Genomic DNA, 15,324 nt, shown 5'->3' with positions numbered 1-15,324 from the left:
CTCCTTCGAGGTGTTAGGCTCTCTAGACCTCCGAAGGCTCATTATCAGTCCTTTTGGGATGTCTCCCGAGTTCTCAATTTTTTGGAAACTTGGCCGGATAACGATGGCCTGACGTTCCGTCAGCTTTCCGCCAAGACGGCTCTTCTCCTGTGTCTCGTTTCCTTTCGCCGGGTGTCCGATGTTCGGGCTTTTGACGTGTCCTCTTTTTCCTTTACTCCCGAGGGTGTCTCTGTCTCCGTGTCTCGTAGGACGAAGTCCAACTCTTCTTTGGTGTCTTACCCTTACTTTCCTGGGCGGCCACTCCTTTGTGTGGCCCGTTGTGTCCATTCCTACCTCGCCAGGTCGGCTCTGTTTCGGTCGTCCCTCTCAGGTCCGCTCTTCATCTCTTACGTACGTCCCTTTCGCCCGGTCTCGGTCCCTACTCTTTCCAGGTGGATTCGTTGGCTTCTCCTTTTGGCTGGCGTTGAGGGCTCCTTTGGGGCACACTCTGTTCGTGGCGCGGCCGCCTCCGGCATTGTCGGCCGGCTGTTCCCTCTCGGACCTCTTGTCGGCAGCGGATTGGTCCAGGGAGTCTACTTTCCGGACCTTTTATTTCCGGGCCCCGCCTCACGCTGCCTTGGCATTGATTTAGCTGCGTTAAAATTGCAAAATACGAAGCCTCCTGTCTTGCTATAAAATTAGGGATTAATCTAGCCTTGGTGCAGTATTAATCTAAATTTTATTAAAGACAGGAGGCGAGTATTTTCCCCCCCTTTTCTCGTTGTTCTGTCCCTCCCTTCTTTGTTTCCTATGGTGGCGTGTTTGGGAGGTTATCGGGGGGTTGTCTGTTATTGCTTTGTGACTATGGATTTGTATCATGCTTTGCATGTCTTTTGCATGGTACTGTCACGTTCTCTGTCTTACAGGTCGTCCTCCGGTGGTGTGAGGTGTTCGTGCCATGGTGTTCCTGTTTTCTCCTCTGTTCCTGATGGGATGTTGTTGCTGTCGTTTTCAGTTGCGCAAAGAAAGAGGAGGAGTTTCTAGAGCTGCAGACTTTTATAGACTGTTTCCTGTGTTCCTATTGGTTGTTTTGTTGTTCTCTGTTAACTGTTTTGCTGCTGGAGGTTAACAGTAAAGAAGGTTGAATGCAAAATACTCGCCTCCTGTCTTTAATAAAATTTAGATTAATACTGCACCAAGGCTAGATTAATCCCTAATTGATGAAGATTGAAACATTTGTTTCAACTTTCCATTTACTAATGGTTAAGATCACAGCAACTGCAATCAAGATTAAAACATTCACATCTTTTTTTTAAATTAACTTTAAATTACATGATAAATATGTTTAATGTTTTCATAGGTACTCTTTCACATTTGAGATGTATGTCTGAAAAGAGATCTAATAAGGGTAATTAGTAAAGTAATTATCACCAAGGAAAGTATGGATTATATTACTCTTAAGGTATATAATTTCCAATAAGGTATTTTAGGGGTTGTTTAAGTTACATAGAAATAATTAATGGTATTACTCTCTTGCCCCTATTTGAACATTTGTTTCGAATATATATTCCAATGATATTAAGGATAATTACTCTAATAAAAAGATGTTTAACAGCTTGTGCAACAAGATCTCCAGTTGAGCACATCAAAGTAAAGAGATAATTGCTAGGGTTTTTGAACATATGTGCCACGGTCCCCTATCTACTGTCAATGACATTAATTAACATTTTGTAATCATGCTAATTATAATAAATAACAAAGCTGTTAAACTTTGCAAGGTGGCTTAATTAGGATAGGCTTACTCAATAAGTTATGATTAAGTGTGTCCTATACTGTACACAAAAGCACCAGGCAGCAGGCTGAGTCAGAGTTTTAGTGTAGATACATGGTTTCACTTGTATTTAATGGTTTAAGTTACTTAATAAATGTTTTGTTATGTGGATCACTCTTTGAGTTAGGCCCATACAGTTTGGATTGCGTATCTTTTCATGGCAATACAACACTAACCAATTCTTGAATGCTTGGGGCCCCTGTTGCTTCCCCCAAAACACCCTATCAGTTGAGTTGAAAGTGGAGTTTAATAAATGCAAGTTGCTCCATTAAAGCTAATTTGGTTGAGTTGGCCTCAGCAATTCAACTACATTTCCAATTCAACTCTACATGACCTTTTGTAAACCGAACGTATCAATATGTTGAATTAAGGAATTTCCAATTAGACTGACTCGCTCAAGAGTAAAGGAACATTTGCACATGTGTGGAGAAGTTCAATGAAATAAAAACTGCTGACTCAACTGCTTGGATAACACAGTCGATAAAAACATTTCATTTATGAAAATGTGTGACAATATGTAGCAAGAACTAGACAATTTACACCTCTTTTAATTGTTTACTGAAAAATGTCTGAATACAAAATATATGTGGGAAATTATTTTTTACTGCAAAATGTATTAAAGTAGAAGCAAAAAAGGGTATATTTCCGTAGAATTAAAGAAATAGTTTAATGTCCAAGAAGGGATTTCAAAAATAATGCATTTTAATGTACTTTCTGGATAACTTATTATGCATTATTGGAAATGTTAAAAAAAAGTACTTACCTTAGGTAGAACTCACAGCTCCCTGTTTCCTCTGCGGTCTGAAGAATTTTGACACTTATCTCATTAGACCCCCAGTGAAGTTCATTGAGCCAGTGCTGGGGCTAACTGGGGCAAGTATATCACGTGCCAGAAGATGTTCAACCAAACACACCTCTTTCATGGCAACTATTTGCCACAGGGAAAGGGGCAAATGTGTATCTGGGGATTCTGCACAATCCCCTTTGCATTAGCAAGGGACATCATGTAAATTTTAAGGGGCTTCACAGCTGTCATATGCATTAAAGTGCACATGATGGCTAAGGTATGTTTTTCGGCACTATTTCTAATTAAAACACAGTGTGGAAAAGATTTCCCATAAACAGTAAATTAAAAATGTAAAAATAGGAAAAACAAACAGCAAACCAAAAGGCATGCATGCTTAACATACAACAAACATTGAAAATAAATGAAAAAAAAAACATATGTATATCACACTCTCATACATACTGGATGAGAGCCTGGGGCAAGCTAAAAGGCAAAATGAAATCAATAATGACATACAAATTAAAATGTTAATAACGGAAATCAAATGTAAATTCATATGAGAAATAATAAGTAAAATGGCAAATAAAACTACTTCCATCAGGAAAAAAGTAAAAGGTGCAACATTTTGACTTTTATAATAAAATAATTAATTTCCATCTAACATTTATAACTACTAACTTCCAAACTTTCTATTGTTAGCTTTTCCCATTAATCAGGGCTACCCTATGCACATATAATTGCCACACATAAACTGGCATACATTAATAAAAGTAACATTTTTCTCTATGTGTGTTTTTGTAAATTTGGCAATTATTTTATTTTCCAACCTTCATTTTCCCTTCCACTCTACTTCATCTATCTTAAAGTAGTATTGCAAAGGGAAGAGCAATGGGAAACTCCTGCTGTCTTCTTCCAAAAGAGCAAAACCCAATTATACCTCAATTATGAACACACTGTAACGCATTTTAAGGACAATTGATTTTTTTAAATGTACAACTCTAATATGTGCTTTATGTTTGGCAATTTTCATAATTACAAATGTTTTTTCCACCTACGCTGGTAAATGTAACACTTTTGTAATTAAAAGTAGCATTAGAAAGAACATTCCTAGTACCTCTCTAGATTGTAAGCTTGAGAGCAGGGCCCTCTTGACCTAATGTACCGGTTTGTATGTCATTTCTAGATTTGTCATACTGTTTGAATGTATGTACTGCATGAAGTGCTGTGTAAATTGTTGGTGCGGTATAAATAAAAGATAATATTAATAACATTAATACGGTTTAGTTTCCTAAAGCTTCCCATTAACAGATAATTATTTAACTTGTCAAGTGACACAAAAGCAGCCACTCATAGCAGCCATAGGAATCAAAAGGCTTCTCAAGAGTTTCTGTGTTCATTTTATGTGATTAAAATTTGAGATTGAATAATGGTTTATTTTACTAAAATGCTAAGAGGTGGAATGAAGGTTTTGTCTAAGTAAGCTGATGTTTTTATAAAAGTTTTATTAACTTATTTTTGACATCTAATGCCAACTAAAACAAATGAGCCATATAGATATGCAACATGGCACATATATACATATATAATAATGCTATCACGTCATGTTTATTGCTATTTTATGCACTTTTACATGATCTGATCTGTTCTCTGGCACTCTGCATGTACATATGTTATATATACTACTTGCATACATGGTTTGTGTTATTTTATTATAGATGTTTTTCTTGATAAATATGACAATTCCCTGAAATTTCACTCTCACATGCTATAGAACGATATTATGTTGCTTAATTTTATTTCAAAAACGTTTCTAAAGAAAACTATAGAAATATATATTTCCTGGTTTTACCTGGAAACAGGGAAAAGAAAAGAAAAAGAAAAAGGTTGTAGGTGAGAGTAGGTTCTCACCCTATTGAGAGTGTGCCTTGACGTGGCGGGTGAGCTTAATTATGCTTTGGCCAATTCATATAACCAAAACCTCTCATTTATATTATGTTTATATATTTGTTGCCAACTTTATTAGGGTGAGAAGCGCAGACAGTATTTTGTTTTTTGTATACATTGTACAGCCAACACACTGTATTTGCAGCATGCTCACACTGTTTGGTAGGCCTCATATTATACATTTGTATTATTTGAGCCTGAGACTAGCTTAGCGCACCGACATTTTTTCTTTTCCCTGTTTGCACATATTTGAGGTTGTTGGCTCCTCATTAGTCTGGTTGCAGCTTGCTGTCCAGGGGTTAAATGGGAGGAGGTTTAATTGCACCTCCCCCAACACATTAATTTGGTTTTGGTAGCAGTATAAACTGCTTTGTGTGCCCACTATGTAGGAGGTGAGAGTAGGTTCTCACCCTATTGAGAGTGTGCCTTGACGTGGCGGGTGAGCTTAATTATGCTTTGGCCAATTCATATAACCAAAACCTCTCATTTATATTATGTTTATATATTTGTTGCCAACTTTATTAGGGTGAGAAGCGCAGACAGTATTTTGTTTTTTTGTATACATTGTACAGCCAACACACTGTATTTGCAGCATGCTCACACTGTTTGGTAGGCCTCATATTATACATTTGTATTATTTGAGCCTGAGACTAGCTTAGCGCACCGACATTTTTTCTTTTCCCTGTTTGCACATATTTGAGGTTGTTGGCTCCTCATTAGTCTGGTTGCAGCTTGCTGTCCAGGGGTTAAATGGGAGGAGGTTTAATTGCACCTCCCCCAACACATTAATTTGGTTTTGGTAGCAGTATAAACTGCTTTGTGTGCCCACTATGTAGGAGGTGAGAGTAGGTTCTCACCCTATTGAGAGTGTGCCTTGACGTGGCGGGTGAGCTTAATTATGCTTTGGCCAATTCATATAACCAAAACCTCTCATTTATATTATGTTTATATATTTGTTGCCAACTTTATTAGGGTGAGAAGCGCAGACAGTATTTTGTTTTTTGTTTACCTGGAAACACACAGAATGAACTAGCATATAAGAATTTTTTTTATCACAATATATTCATGCACAACTGGTTATAAAATGTCAATCTTACTACATATTTTCTGAGAGATCTAATGCATGTAACACCATGCCGATGCTCTGTGCCTTTTAAGTGCAGTTCCGAAGTAGGACATGTATGATACATGAATGAAAAGGTCACAGTGAATCAATCTGTTGTCATCGGAATCAATTACAGGTAAATATTAAGTAACACTAGAGGAGGTTGGGAACTTTCATCAAATCCTTGTGGCATAAAACATTTCTTATGATATATATATATATATATATATATATATATATATATATATATAGTTTTAATAACAACATATTTTGAAGCACTTAAACCCCCCCAAATTATATTCCTTTACTGTGTCTGTGGATATGGACCACAGACTTAAGGTTACCTGTGTATTTGTTTAATGATGCAGGACTGGCAATTATCCAGAAAATATTATAGTTGAGTTTGTGGTGGTCATTGATAGGGATCTATGCATTACTTTCATGTTAAGTAGTATATTAAATTAGTTTATTGCCATAATTGCAAGATATTAAACATATATCACAATTACTTAGTGTTACAGCAAGAATCTGTTTGGTTATTGGACTTAGCATTTTTGCAGTACAGTCACGATTGTTGATTTAAAATGAACGTAGCTGACTTTGCTGCAGTAAAGCATAAGGACAGTTTTGATAGCATAGTGACATAATGCAGATCCCAAGGCAAAGGGTTCAGTGGTTTGGGTATGTCGTATATTTTATATTGCTGTTAATCAAGTTTAAATCAGTAAATCACAAGTAGTTTCCTAACTTTTCTATTTTGAACATGCTTATGTATTAATGTATGTATAATCTAAGCCCTAGCCTGGACAGACTGTCATCCGAAAATATAACACTTTTTTTTATATATGCAAATGCTTCCATTCTGCATTGTGCAAATATTGTTGTCAACATGAAATAATATCCACAATATATAGCGAGATCAGTTTCTGCTTAAACAAAAAGGCTTCTTATAGCATATATAATTTATGTTTACGATTAATCTTTCTTGTAGATTTTGATTTAGACCTGATGAGAGAAACTGTGCCCTAAGAATAGAGTGAATACATTCCCTTTATCTAAATATGCTATACTGTACAGATATGTTTGTAGTCTCTCTATCTCTATACCAAAATGTTCTGGCTTGGTGCCAATATGATTAGCCTAGGAAAAAAGCATGTAGGCTAGGTTGTCCCAATTTGCATACTCGGGAACTGTCAGCGTTTGGTCTTAAGTCTACTGGCTTTTACACCAATCTCAGAGTGAAAAGCTATATTTGATTGAGAGTAAAATACAGTAAGAATTCCCAAGGGTTGATCTGCAGACTGGTCAACCCTTAGGAATTCTTACTGTATTTTACTCTCACTCAAATATATTGGGGCAGACAACTGGTGTCTGTCTTACTAGTACATGCCAGTTGCATTCCCTGATTAAATACATGTGACTTAACTCAGAAAAACTTCACCTCCTGGTTAATAATAAGACCTGATATTAGAAGCATTCAGTTATCTCTATTAGTCAATCAAAATAACTACAATAATTTGATGGCATATTACAAGATTAATATATGAAGATTCCCTGGATCCCTTTGTTTAAAAAAAAATCCCAGATATCTAGATTTGTAACTTCTAACCGTCCTTATTTTCTTGAGACAAACTCTAAAACAGAAGACCATTGTTTCTTTAACCTATCATATCTCTCTTATATGCATGCTGCTGTCAGTGGGTGTTCCTGGGAGTGGGGTGTATCAAGACTCTCTCGCAACCCTGATTATTTGGGTGTTGACCCGGAGAACTGGGGCTTCTCCTGGAGTTCTTCAGCCCAAACCTTGTGAGTTGCCCGGTATGGGCATACACCATTCAGACCACTATGGTAACGGGAAGTGTGAGTTGGTGTGAGTAGGAACGCGCTGCAGGGTTGGTAGGGTTGGTCTCATACCTTTTTGTATGCCATACTAAGGTCAGTATGAACATTTTATTGGACTGTACTTTTTTTTTCTAAAACAGCTTCAATGAAACATCATCAAGGGCAAAAGCAATGCTCACTGAATGTAGTCTTTGCATTCATAGCATTAGCAAGTAAAAGTAGTACATTCTATCTTTGGTTACAGAAAATGATTATGCTATTTTGATTCACTAATGTGAGTTTGATGGAACAGAAGCCATTCTATCTATTAATATATAATAAAAGGGTTAGACATATGGTATATTGTGAATCAAGCTTGCAGCTAAAATTAAAAATATATTAATATCTCATGTACACTGCTCTTACAAGAAAATGATATCACCATTAACAGCCAACAAAATGTAATTAATATTCTAATAACTATGATTATATATATATATATATATATATATATTTATAACCCTCATAACCCTTAGTACCTACCTACTTATTTTCAAGCAAAAATAATATACACTCAGCATGATTTTGACATGATTACTAACTTTGGTGTGGAAATGTTTCTCAAATAGATTTGGCTGCAAGTCGAGTAGCGTCCTACCAAGAAAAGTCATAAAAGTCAAACTCACCTCTTCCACGTCATTATCAAGGGCTATGAACTGTAAGGGAGCAGTCAAATTTTGATTTTCAGAGATTGTTGTTCCCACAGGTGATGACTCGATTATATAGCCTTGATATGTAGAATAAGTAAAGTAGGGGGCCTGGTTATTCTCATCCATAATGTCGATATGGAGGCTAGCAAAGGCTGGAAGTGGGTGGCCATTGTCCTGTTCTGCCTAGAAAACAAGAGATACCATAATTCTTCCTAACTTGACATTTCACTATAACAATTTTTTAAAAACAAAATTATCTAACTGACACCATATTTATGAGTCCAAGAGCACACGTTGTTCTCTCTTTAGGTAAAAGTAACATCACACAGCAGAAATAGAAGAAAGTAAAATAGCATCCATTTATACACAAGCTTTTACTTCTGGTTTCAGTTCTTTTTGATGCACTTATAAGAAATCTCTGATACATGTTAGAAGAAAACACAGTACACTTCTGCATGTCATAGGGGCATCATAAGATACCACTTAGAATCACTTTAGTTCAATAAACCATGATTGTTCCCCTGTGTTATTAGTGCTCAATTGAAAATCTTTATAGCCCACTGGAAAAAAAAGCAAGCAGCATTTCAAGGATACACACACAGCAAAATAAAATAGTTACCATGACATTTACTGCAAATATGTATCACTTACATTTCATTGTAAAATATGCAATTAAAAACTCAGTCTCAGTTATGGAAATCCTCTAATTCAGAATACGCGATAAATCTATAGAATGGTGCTTCTAGGCTAAATAGCAATATACTGTATATAAATATACGTAATGTATATGTAATGGCAACCACCTTAAGTATACACCATGGGGGCACTACCATGGCAGCATGTTTTGTCAGCCTTTGTAAGGGAAGATTAAGGAGAATGGTTAGAAATGTTACCAGGAAGCTAGTCATTAAGCTGATTTTGCTGCAGTACATGGCTGAGATAAGATAGACCCTTACCATATATAAAATTAAAAATAGTTAAAAACACATTTCATGTTTCCAAAAGCATTGTACATGACCATGATGGTTGTACTGTAAGTAGTACCGATCTCCAGGAGGGTTGCTCAGAGCAGATTCTCCAATTCCTTTTAGAGACATGTTTCTAGGAGTAACAATTCAATCACTTCTGATTCTGTCCCAAACCTCACCGTATACTGGGTATCGGATCACTAATAAAGCTGGAGCAAAGACTCACAGAACACTAAGTCTTTATTTTAAACTTTATATTGAAATTCCCCACTGATTTAGGGGTCTGCATATTAGTGCATTAACCTGGATTTAAGGTTCTGAACACTGTAATCAAATACAATATGGCAACACCCCATTGCTTAAAGCTTTGTTGAGAGCTGCATAAATCTTTCTGTAAAATATATAATGATAGTTTCCAAGTATATTTGTTCTGAGTGAGAAAAATGTGCAAATGACATATTATAATATAGAACTGTAATTTCTTATCTTACTTATTAAATGTCTGTATTGTTAGGAGGTTAAAGCTTTGTATTAAAACAGCGTAGATGTAACATTTCCATTCTGTTTGAGTTTTGTACTGTTCCCATCATATTTGGCAGAACAATCACCTGCAATACAGCTGCCTACCTGCAGTCACAAAAGCAATTTACTATTAATTAAGGTCAGTTGCGCACGGTGTGTGATATCACAGTAGGACGTTTGTTAGAAACAATTGCTGTCAACCGCAAACATGCAGAATACTGTTGAATCCAATTTATATAAACGAAAAACGAAAGAAGCAGAAAAGATAACAAAAGGGAAAATAAGTTGTTACAAACTCACTACTATTGAAATGATATAAAGAATCATTCAAAACACATCCCTGTCTTCTTTGATAGTAATTGCATGGGTTAAGAAGTGTGATACTATAAGTGTTAGCAGTTCACTGCTGCAGGATAAGGGTGATGACACCATCTATTACCTTCATTTTCCTTATTAGTAAATTGTAGGTGTGGGGCAAGGTTGAGCCTGAACAAGTTGACTAGTTTAAGTAACAAAATGACTCCTTGGTTTTGTAAAACTATGTCTAGGTTCTGAGAACACAAAATAAAATACAGTACAGTTCAACAGAAGCCCAAAAGACAGCTTACTCTGATGAAAGGAGAACTTTTGTATGTAAATGCAGCATCAGAAACAGCATTCCTATTAGTGTTGAATGTCCAAACTCTTGCCAGACATAATTCTTTTATCAAGTAAGATTTCGTCTGATTCCCAATTTTCATCAGTAACACTTAATTATCATGTGACACAAAGCCAAGCCTTGTGGACCCCCTGGTAACATATACACTGGCATATGTTTACACACTCTCACGCTAACACTCATATGTACACAATCATTCCACAAACATACAGAAAACTAGAACACTCAAACACACATTCATATATATTTATTCATATACACTCATGCTAATACACACACATGCTTACATGCACATTTACATACACAGTACACCTACGCACTTATGCTAACACACACATTTATAGACTCATGCTAACACACACTCACATACACATTCATGTCACACTCTCCCTATAGCACACAAACACACTCATGCTAACACATGTACATTTACTATAAAATATATACATGCATACATACTCTCTCTCTCTAACACCCATATCATCTCTCTCGTTCCCTCCTAACTGCCTCCTTCACTCACTCATTTACCCTTTCTCTCACACCCTCATCCTCTATTTTCTCCATCCCCTCACCTTCCCAGAGGCTTTTTTCTAGCACAAAGTGTGTGAGCGGCCTCGCCTTTAGCTCAGCTCATGTGACCCTGCAACTTTCCTGCTTCTGCCAGTGGGCTGGTCCAAGAAGGACCTTTTTTGAGGCTTTTTCTTAGAGCAGTCTGGGGGTAAATGCCCCTCTGTCGTCCCCCCCAGGCCAGCCAACCCCTGGTTAATGTTCTTGCTTCAACATTCAGAAACAGGTCTTTTTTCATGCTTGAATTTACCAAGCAAGGTTTTGGCATATAAAACCATACCTCTTAAATAATTTATATAATATATAGAATCACCACATGTACTTGCAAAAGGGACATTATGAAAATTTAAAGTGGCCATGATGCTATAGTATGCATTAAGCTGCAAATGACAGCTGGAGTCACCCTTTAAGAGTCTCTGTGTTGTTTTAAACCTTCGGAATAAAATAATAAAATGATAGCTCTGCTAAGAGCACAGTGAATATTTAATCCAAGTGAAAAAGAACCCTTAAATCATACATGATTTTTTATGGCATACACAGACAAAACAGAGTAGTAGTTTTTTCATACAGCACTACATACTTAAAGATAAAATAGGGGTCACCTGAAGACTGGGCCATTATAAAGCATAACTTATATTAAGCAAAATAATAATCGACCTAACAAGAAGCAAGTTCATAAACATACTGCTCTGTATAGATAGGATAGACTATGGGTGTATGTCACAGATTCAAAGTTTTAGCAGTGTCCAGTCTTGTCCGCTATGCCCAATCTAATTTGGAGATATGCTGTGCCGAATTGACTACCAAGTTCACTTTGAGAGCTGCAAATGAAGACTATCAGAGGGTCAAAGCTTTTGCAGAGGGTTAACCTTATATACAGTTTATTTATTTTGGTGTTTATAGTGTAACATAAATGATTAGACCAAATATGCTAATCACGTTCCCCTTGGAACTTCATAAAGGCAATGCCATTATAATGTTGTAATTTACCCATTTCTTTGCTAAACTGTAGTTTGATCCTTTCACTTATTATATAAACAGTTTAAAGATGTTCAGTGCAGAAAAGTTCAGAAAAGCTATGAATTGCTTCAAGCCTTCCTGTAAGGTGATTGTAGGACACAATGTATCAGAAATGTTAGCTTGCCTTCTTTGATAGCTATTCAATATAAAGTTTTATGATTATTATTTCTACTGTATATTAAGACTTTGCGTGCGCTATTTGAAAATGCATAGGACTTTATGATATGCACTATAGATTCAGGGGGGAAAGCAATGATATTGCATCCTACACTTTGTAAATGTATTGTAAATGAAGATTTAATTTTGCTGTCAGTTATTGATGTCTTCATGTAGAAAGTAAACAAATGCAGTACTGTTTTGTAATCTTCGAGTGATTGATTTTGTACAATAAATTTCTTGGCTGAAGCGACTGTAAGAATCATGGAAAGTTTTTGTATCTGTATACATTTTCTTTTATTCTTTAACCTTGTATATCCTTTTGCTGGTGCATATACAATGGTGCATATAAGGGAGCAGTATAACAAAACTGGCCAACTCAAATAAGAAGGTGCCAGTAGTAAGACATATAGACATCTGATTTTTCCTTCTGTTCAATCTCATCGCTCCACCAAGAGATTATTTATAGGAAATAATGCTCTAGGCCTCCCCATCCAATTCTGAGCCTGCCGTTATATCTGTCTCTTATGGGAGCCCTAAGTTGTGATTAAGTTTGGCAACAAAGGAGCTCTGTCTCTTATTTCCGGCACAAAACATTATATGACATCAGAGATCCAGAAGTCTATTGTCCAAAAAGGAACCAACATGACCTTACTGAAGGTCAGTGGATGAAAAATATATCATGATCAAAGAAGAAGGCATTAACATAGAATTGGAAGTAGAGTGTTAAACACAGCATTCTAAATCCACTAATCAAAACCCTATTCAAATTTGCATATGCTGAACAGAGAACAATTTCCAGGAATAACATTAATCAAAACAAAACACATTCAGTAATAGGTCTTTTTTCATGTTATTGAATTTACCAAGCAAAGTGTTGGCATACAAAACCATACCTCTTAACTAATTTATAAGTAGTCATTTTGGCAGTCATTTGGTAGTAGGAAGTCATACAAAATATTTAAAAATTACACTTGTAGGCTCCTATCTCAAACATCAATTTGACAATGATGTCTAAATAAATTAAATGGGTGGGAAAAAACAAAAGCCTAACTAATTGATGTGGTAGAACTCTTATAAATCTAAATATTGAAGAACACAATTACTCCTCCTGCATAATGAAGTCAAGGCGGTTAGCATAATGCTAGTGCCAGGGGCGGCAGCTGCACTGGCAGAACCAAATACATGGAGAAGATGTTGTAAAGTTATTATAAACTGTATGCAAGCACAGAATAGAAACAAAAGTCATTTATTGCATAATAAGTTTTACACGGTGAGATCCATACCATTATTTGTGGGTGCAATACTCAATCACTTTTGAGTCTGTTTTTAGGTGCTGGTACATCACTTTTAACATCACTTTTAACATATAATTATGAGAATTTTAGTTCACTTTAGTTTTTGGTAGGAGTGGCCCAACTATCATTTTCTAGATTTATTTTCAATGCTTATGTGCTTGCAACATCTTTAGAAAATGATATTTTTAGACACTCTATAGAATTGCAGGTTCTGCACACTCCATGTAATGCGTAATTGTGTTTACTCAAACACAATAAGTAAACTAAGCTTAACATAATATTTTTTGTACTTTAAGTAAATTAATTGATCAAAATGGAAAACAAGAAATAAAATTGAAATACCTTGTAGTCACAATATATGACCTTGCAGGGCTGAGCCTGAACATGAAATTGCTGTCACAAGGCAATGAAAAGTTGTAGCTCACTGAAGCTCACATACCACCCACTTCAAACACGGGCATTGTGTCACAGCAAAGGGATGCATGCACGAGTGGATAAAAAAACATAGCTTTCCTTGAGGCCTTAACCTTCTCAGCTGCTTTCATCTGGCAGTAATGTGCCACATAAGGGGATGATACACAAAGGTTTGTTTGCTATGAACATAACCATTCAGGACCTAAATATATATGCAATAGATTTATAGCTAGAAGAAACAATACAACATATAATAGACCTTGTACGAGACAATCCATGGAAAGTGCACCATCTGCAGCATATTTGAGTGTTTGAGAGCTATACCTCATCTTTTGCTACTTTTTCCACTGAATATTGCATGTTTTTTCTATTTACAAACATGCCATACCACAGCACCTCCATATCGTGACACGTGTATGCTATCTTTGCTTTAGAGGAAATTTTCTGTAAACATGGAAAACAAACTCTCTCTTTGAAGCCACAATTGGAAATGGCTGTATGCAACCTGCTGGTTTACAATAATTCAGAATGCCCAGGTTGTAATAATAGTACTGTATTACATGCTTTGCAGTTCCTAAAATAACATTTCAATTTCTAAATGTATTTAATAATTAACTTCAAATTGCACCAAACACATCATGTTATTTTTAATGCAGTATAACCTTAGGTTAGCACGAAATTCATTAGTTCATCTTATGACTTTTGGAGAAGCACTGGAGGAAGCAGAGTACCCATTGTGTACCATGGTTGTAACCTCTTGCTGAGACATCTCTACACACTCTTTAAGATTTTCTTCCTGGAGTGTGGTTAAAGACGTAGCCATGGGTATGTTTTTGCCAATGACAGATAAAATGTTTGGTTTAGTAGACGAAGAGACAAAAGGAGGCAGGAAGCAAATGGGAGACTAAAAAAGAAAAGGCAAAAAGGGAGAGGAGAGAAAAGGGAGGTAAGAAAGAATAATGAGAAAGATTAACAAATGAAAGAAGAGAAAAGAGTCACATGTAATGAGGGGAAATGAAGAGAGAGTAGAGAGAAGAGAAAGCATAGAGAAGAAAGGTAACGGCAAAAAAGGCAGGAAAGAAAAGCAATTTCAGAGGAGAAGAGACACAGAAAACTCTTTACTGTTTTAGAGCGACACTTGAAACCCCCAGCAGTTGCATGAGAAAACAAAAGAAGCAATATCTGCAATGACAGAGCCATGGGTCAATACTGTGCCTCAACCTTCCTCTATCATCACTGTGAACATCTATAGAACATCAGCTCTATCACTCACCCACAATGAATTTCATCCCTCCCTCTCCAAGGGGCTCTGGTTCCACATTGTAACCCGGATTAAGGGCTTTGATCAAAATAAAAACTAATAAAAATAATACAAAAATAGGTGACCAATACATTAAGGCAATTGTAACAATAGTGATTAAGACACAAGCAGTAATAAGTTGACTTTTTTGCCTTATGATCTTAATATTTTCTACTTTTAAATAAATATGGTAGGACATTGGTTGCTGTAGCAGGAGGGTGGTATTTTGTTCCAAATAACTCAG

General features: G+C 36.1%; 1 protein-coding gene across 1 annotated transcript in view; it reads right to left on the bottom strand.

Annotated features, from left to right (window-relative positions):
• LOC149299017 (protocadherin-15-like) overlaps positions 1-15,324 on the bottom strand; it is a 426,255-nt gene that overhangs the window by 207,394 nt on the left and 203,537 nt on the right. The window contains exon 15 of the mRNA XM_089486827.1: positions 8,154-8,360. Coding sequence (XP_089342953.1) covers positions 8,154-8,360 — 207 coding nt within the window. The remainder of the gene's footprint in view (positions 1-8,153; positions 8,361-15,324) is intronic.

Source organism: Sceloporus occidentalis, unplaced genomic scaffold, assembly GCF_023333645.1.
Source record: "Sceloporus occidentalis isolate IW3139 unplaced genomic scaffold, rSceOcc1.0.p SCAF_30, whole genome shotgun sequence".
NCBI lineage: Eukaryota > Metazoa > Chordata > Lepidosauria > Squamata > Phrynosomatidae > Sceloporus > Sceloporus occidentalis.
This window is presented reverse-complemented; position numbering and strand designations above follow the sequence as displayed.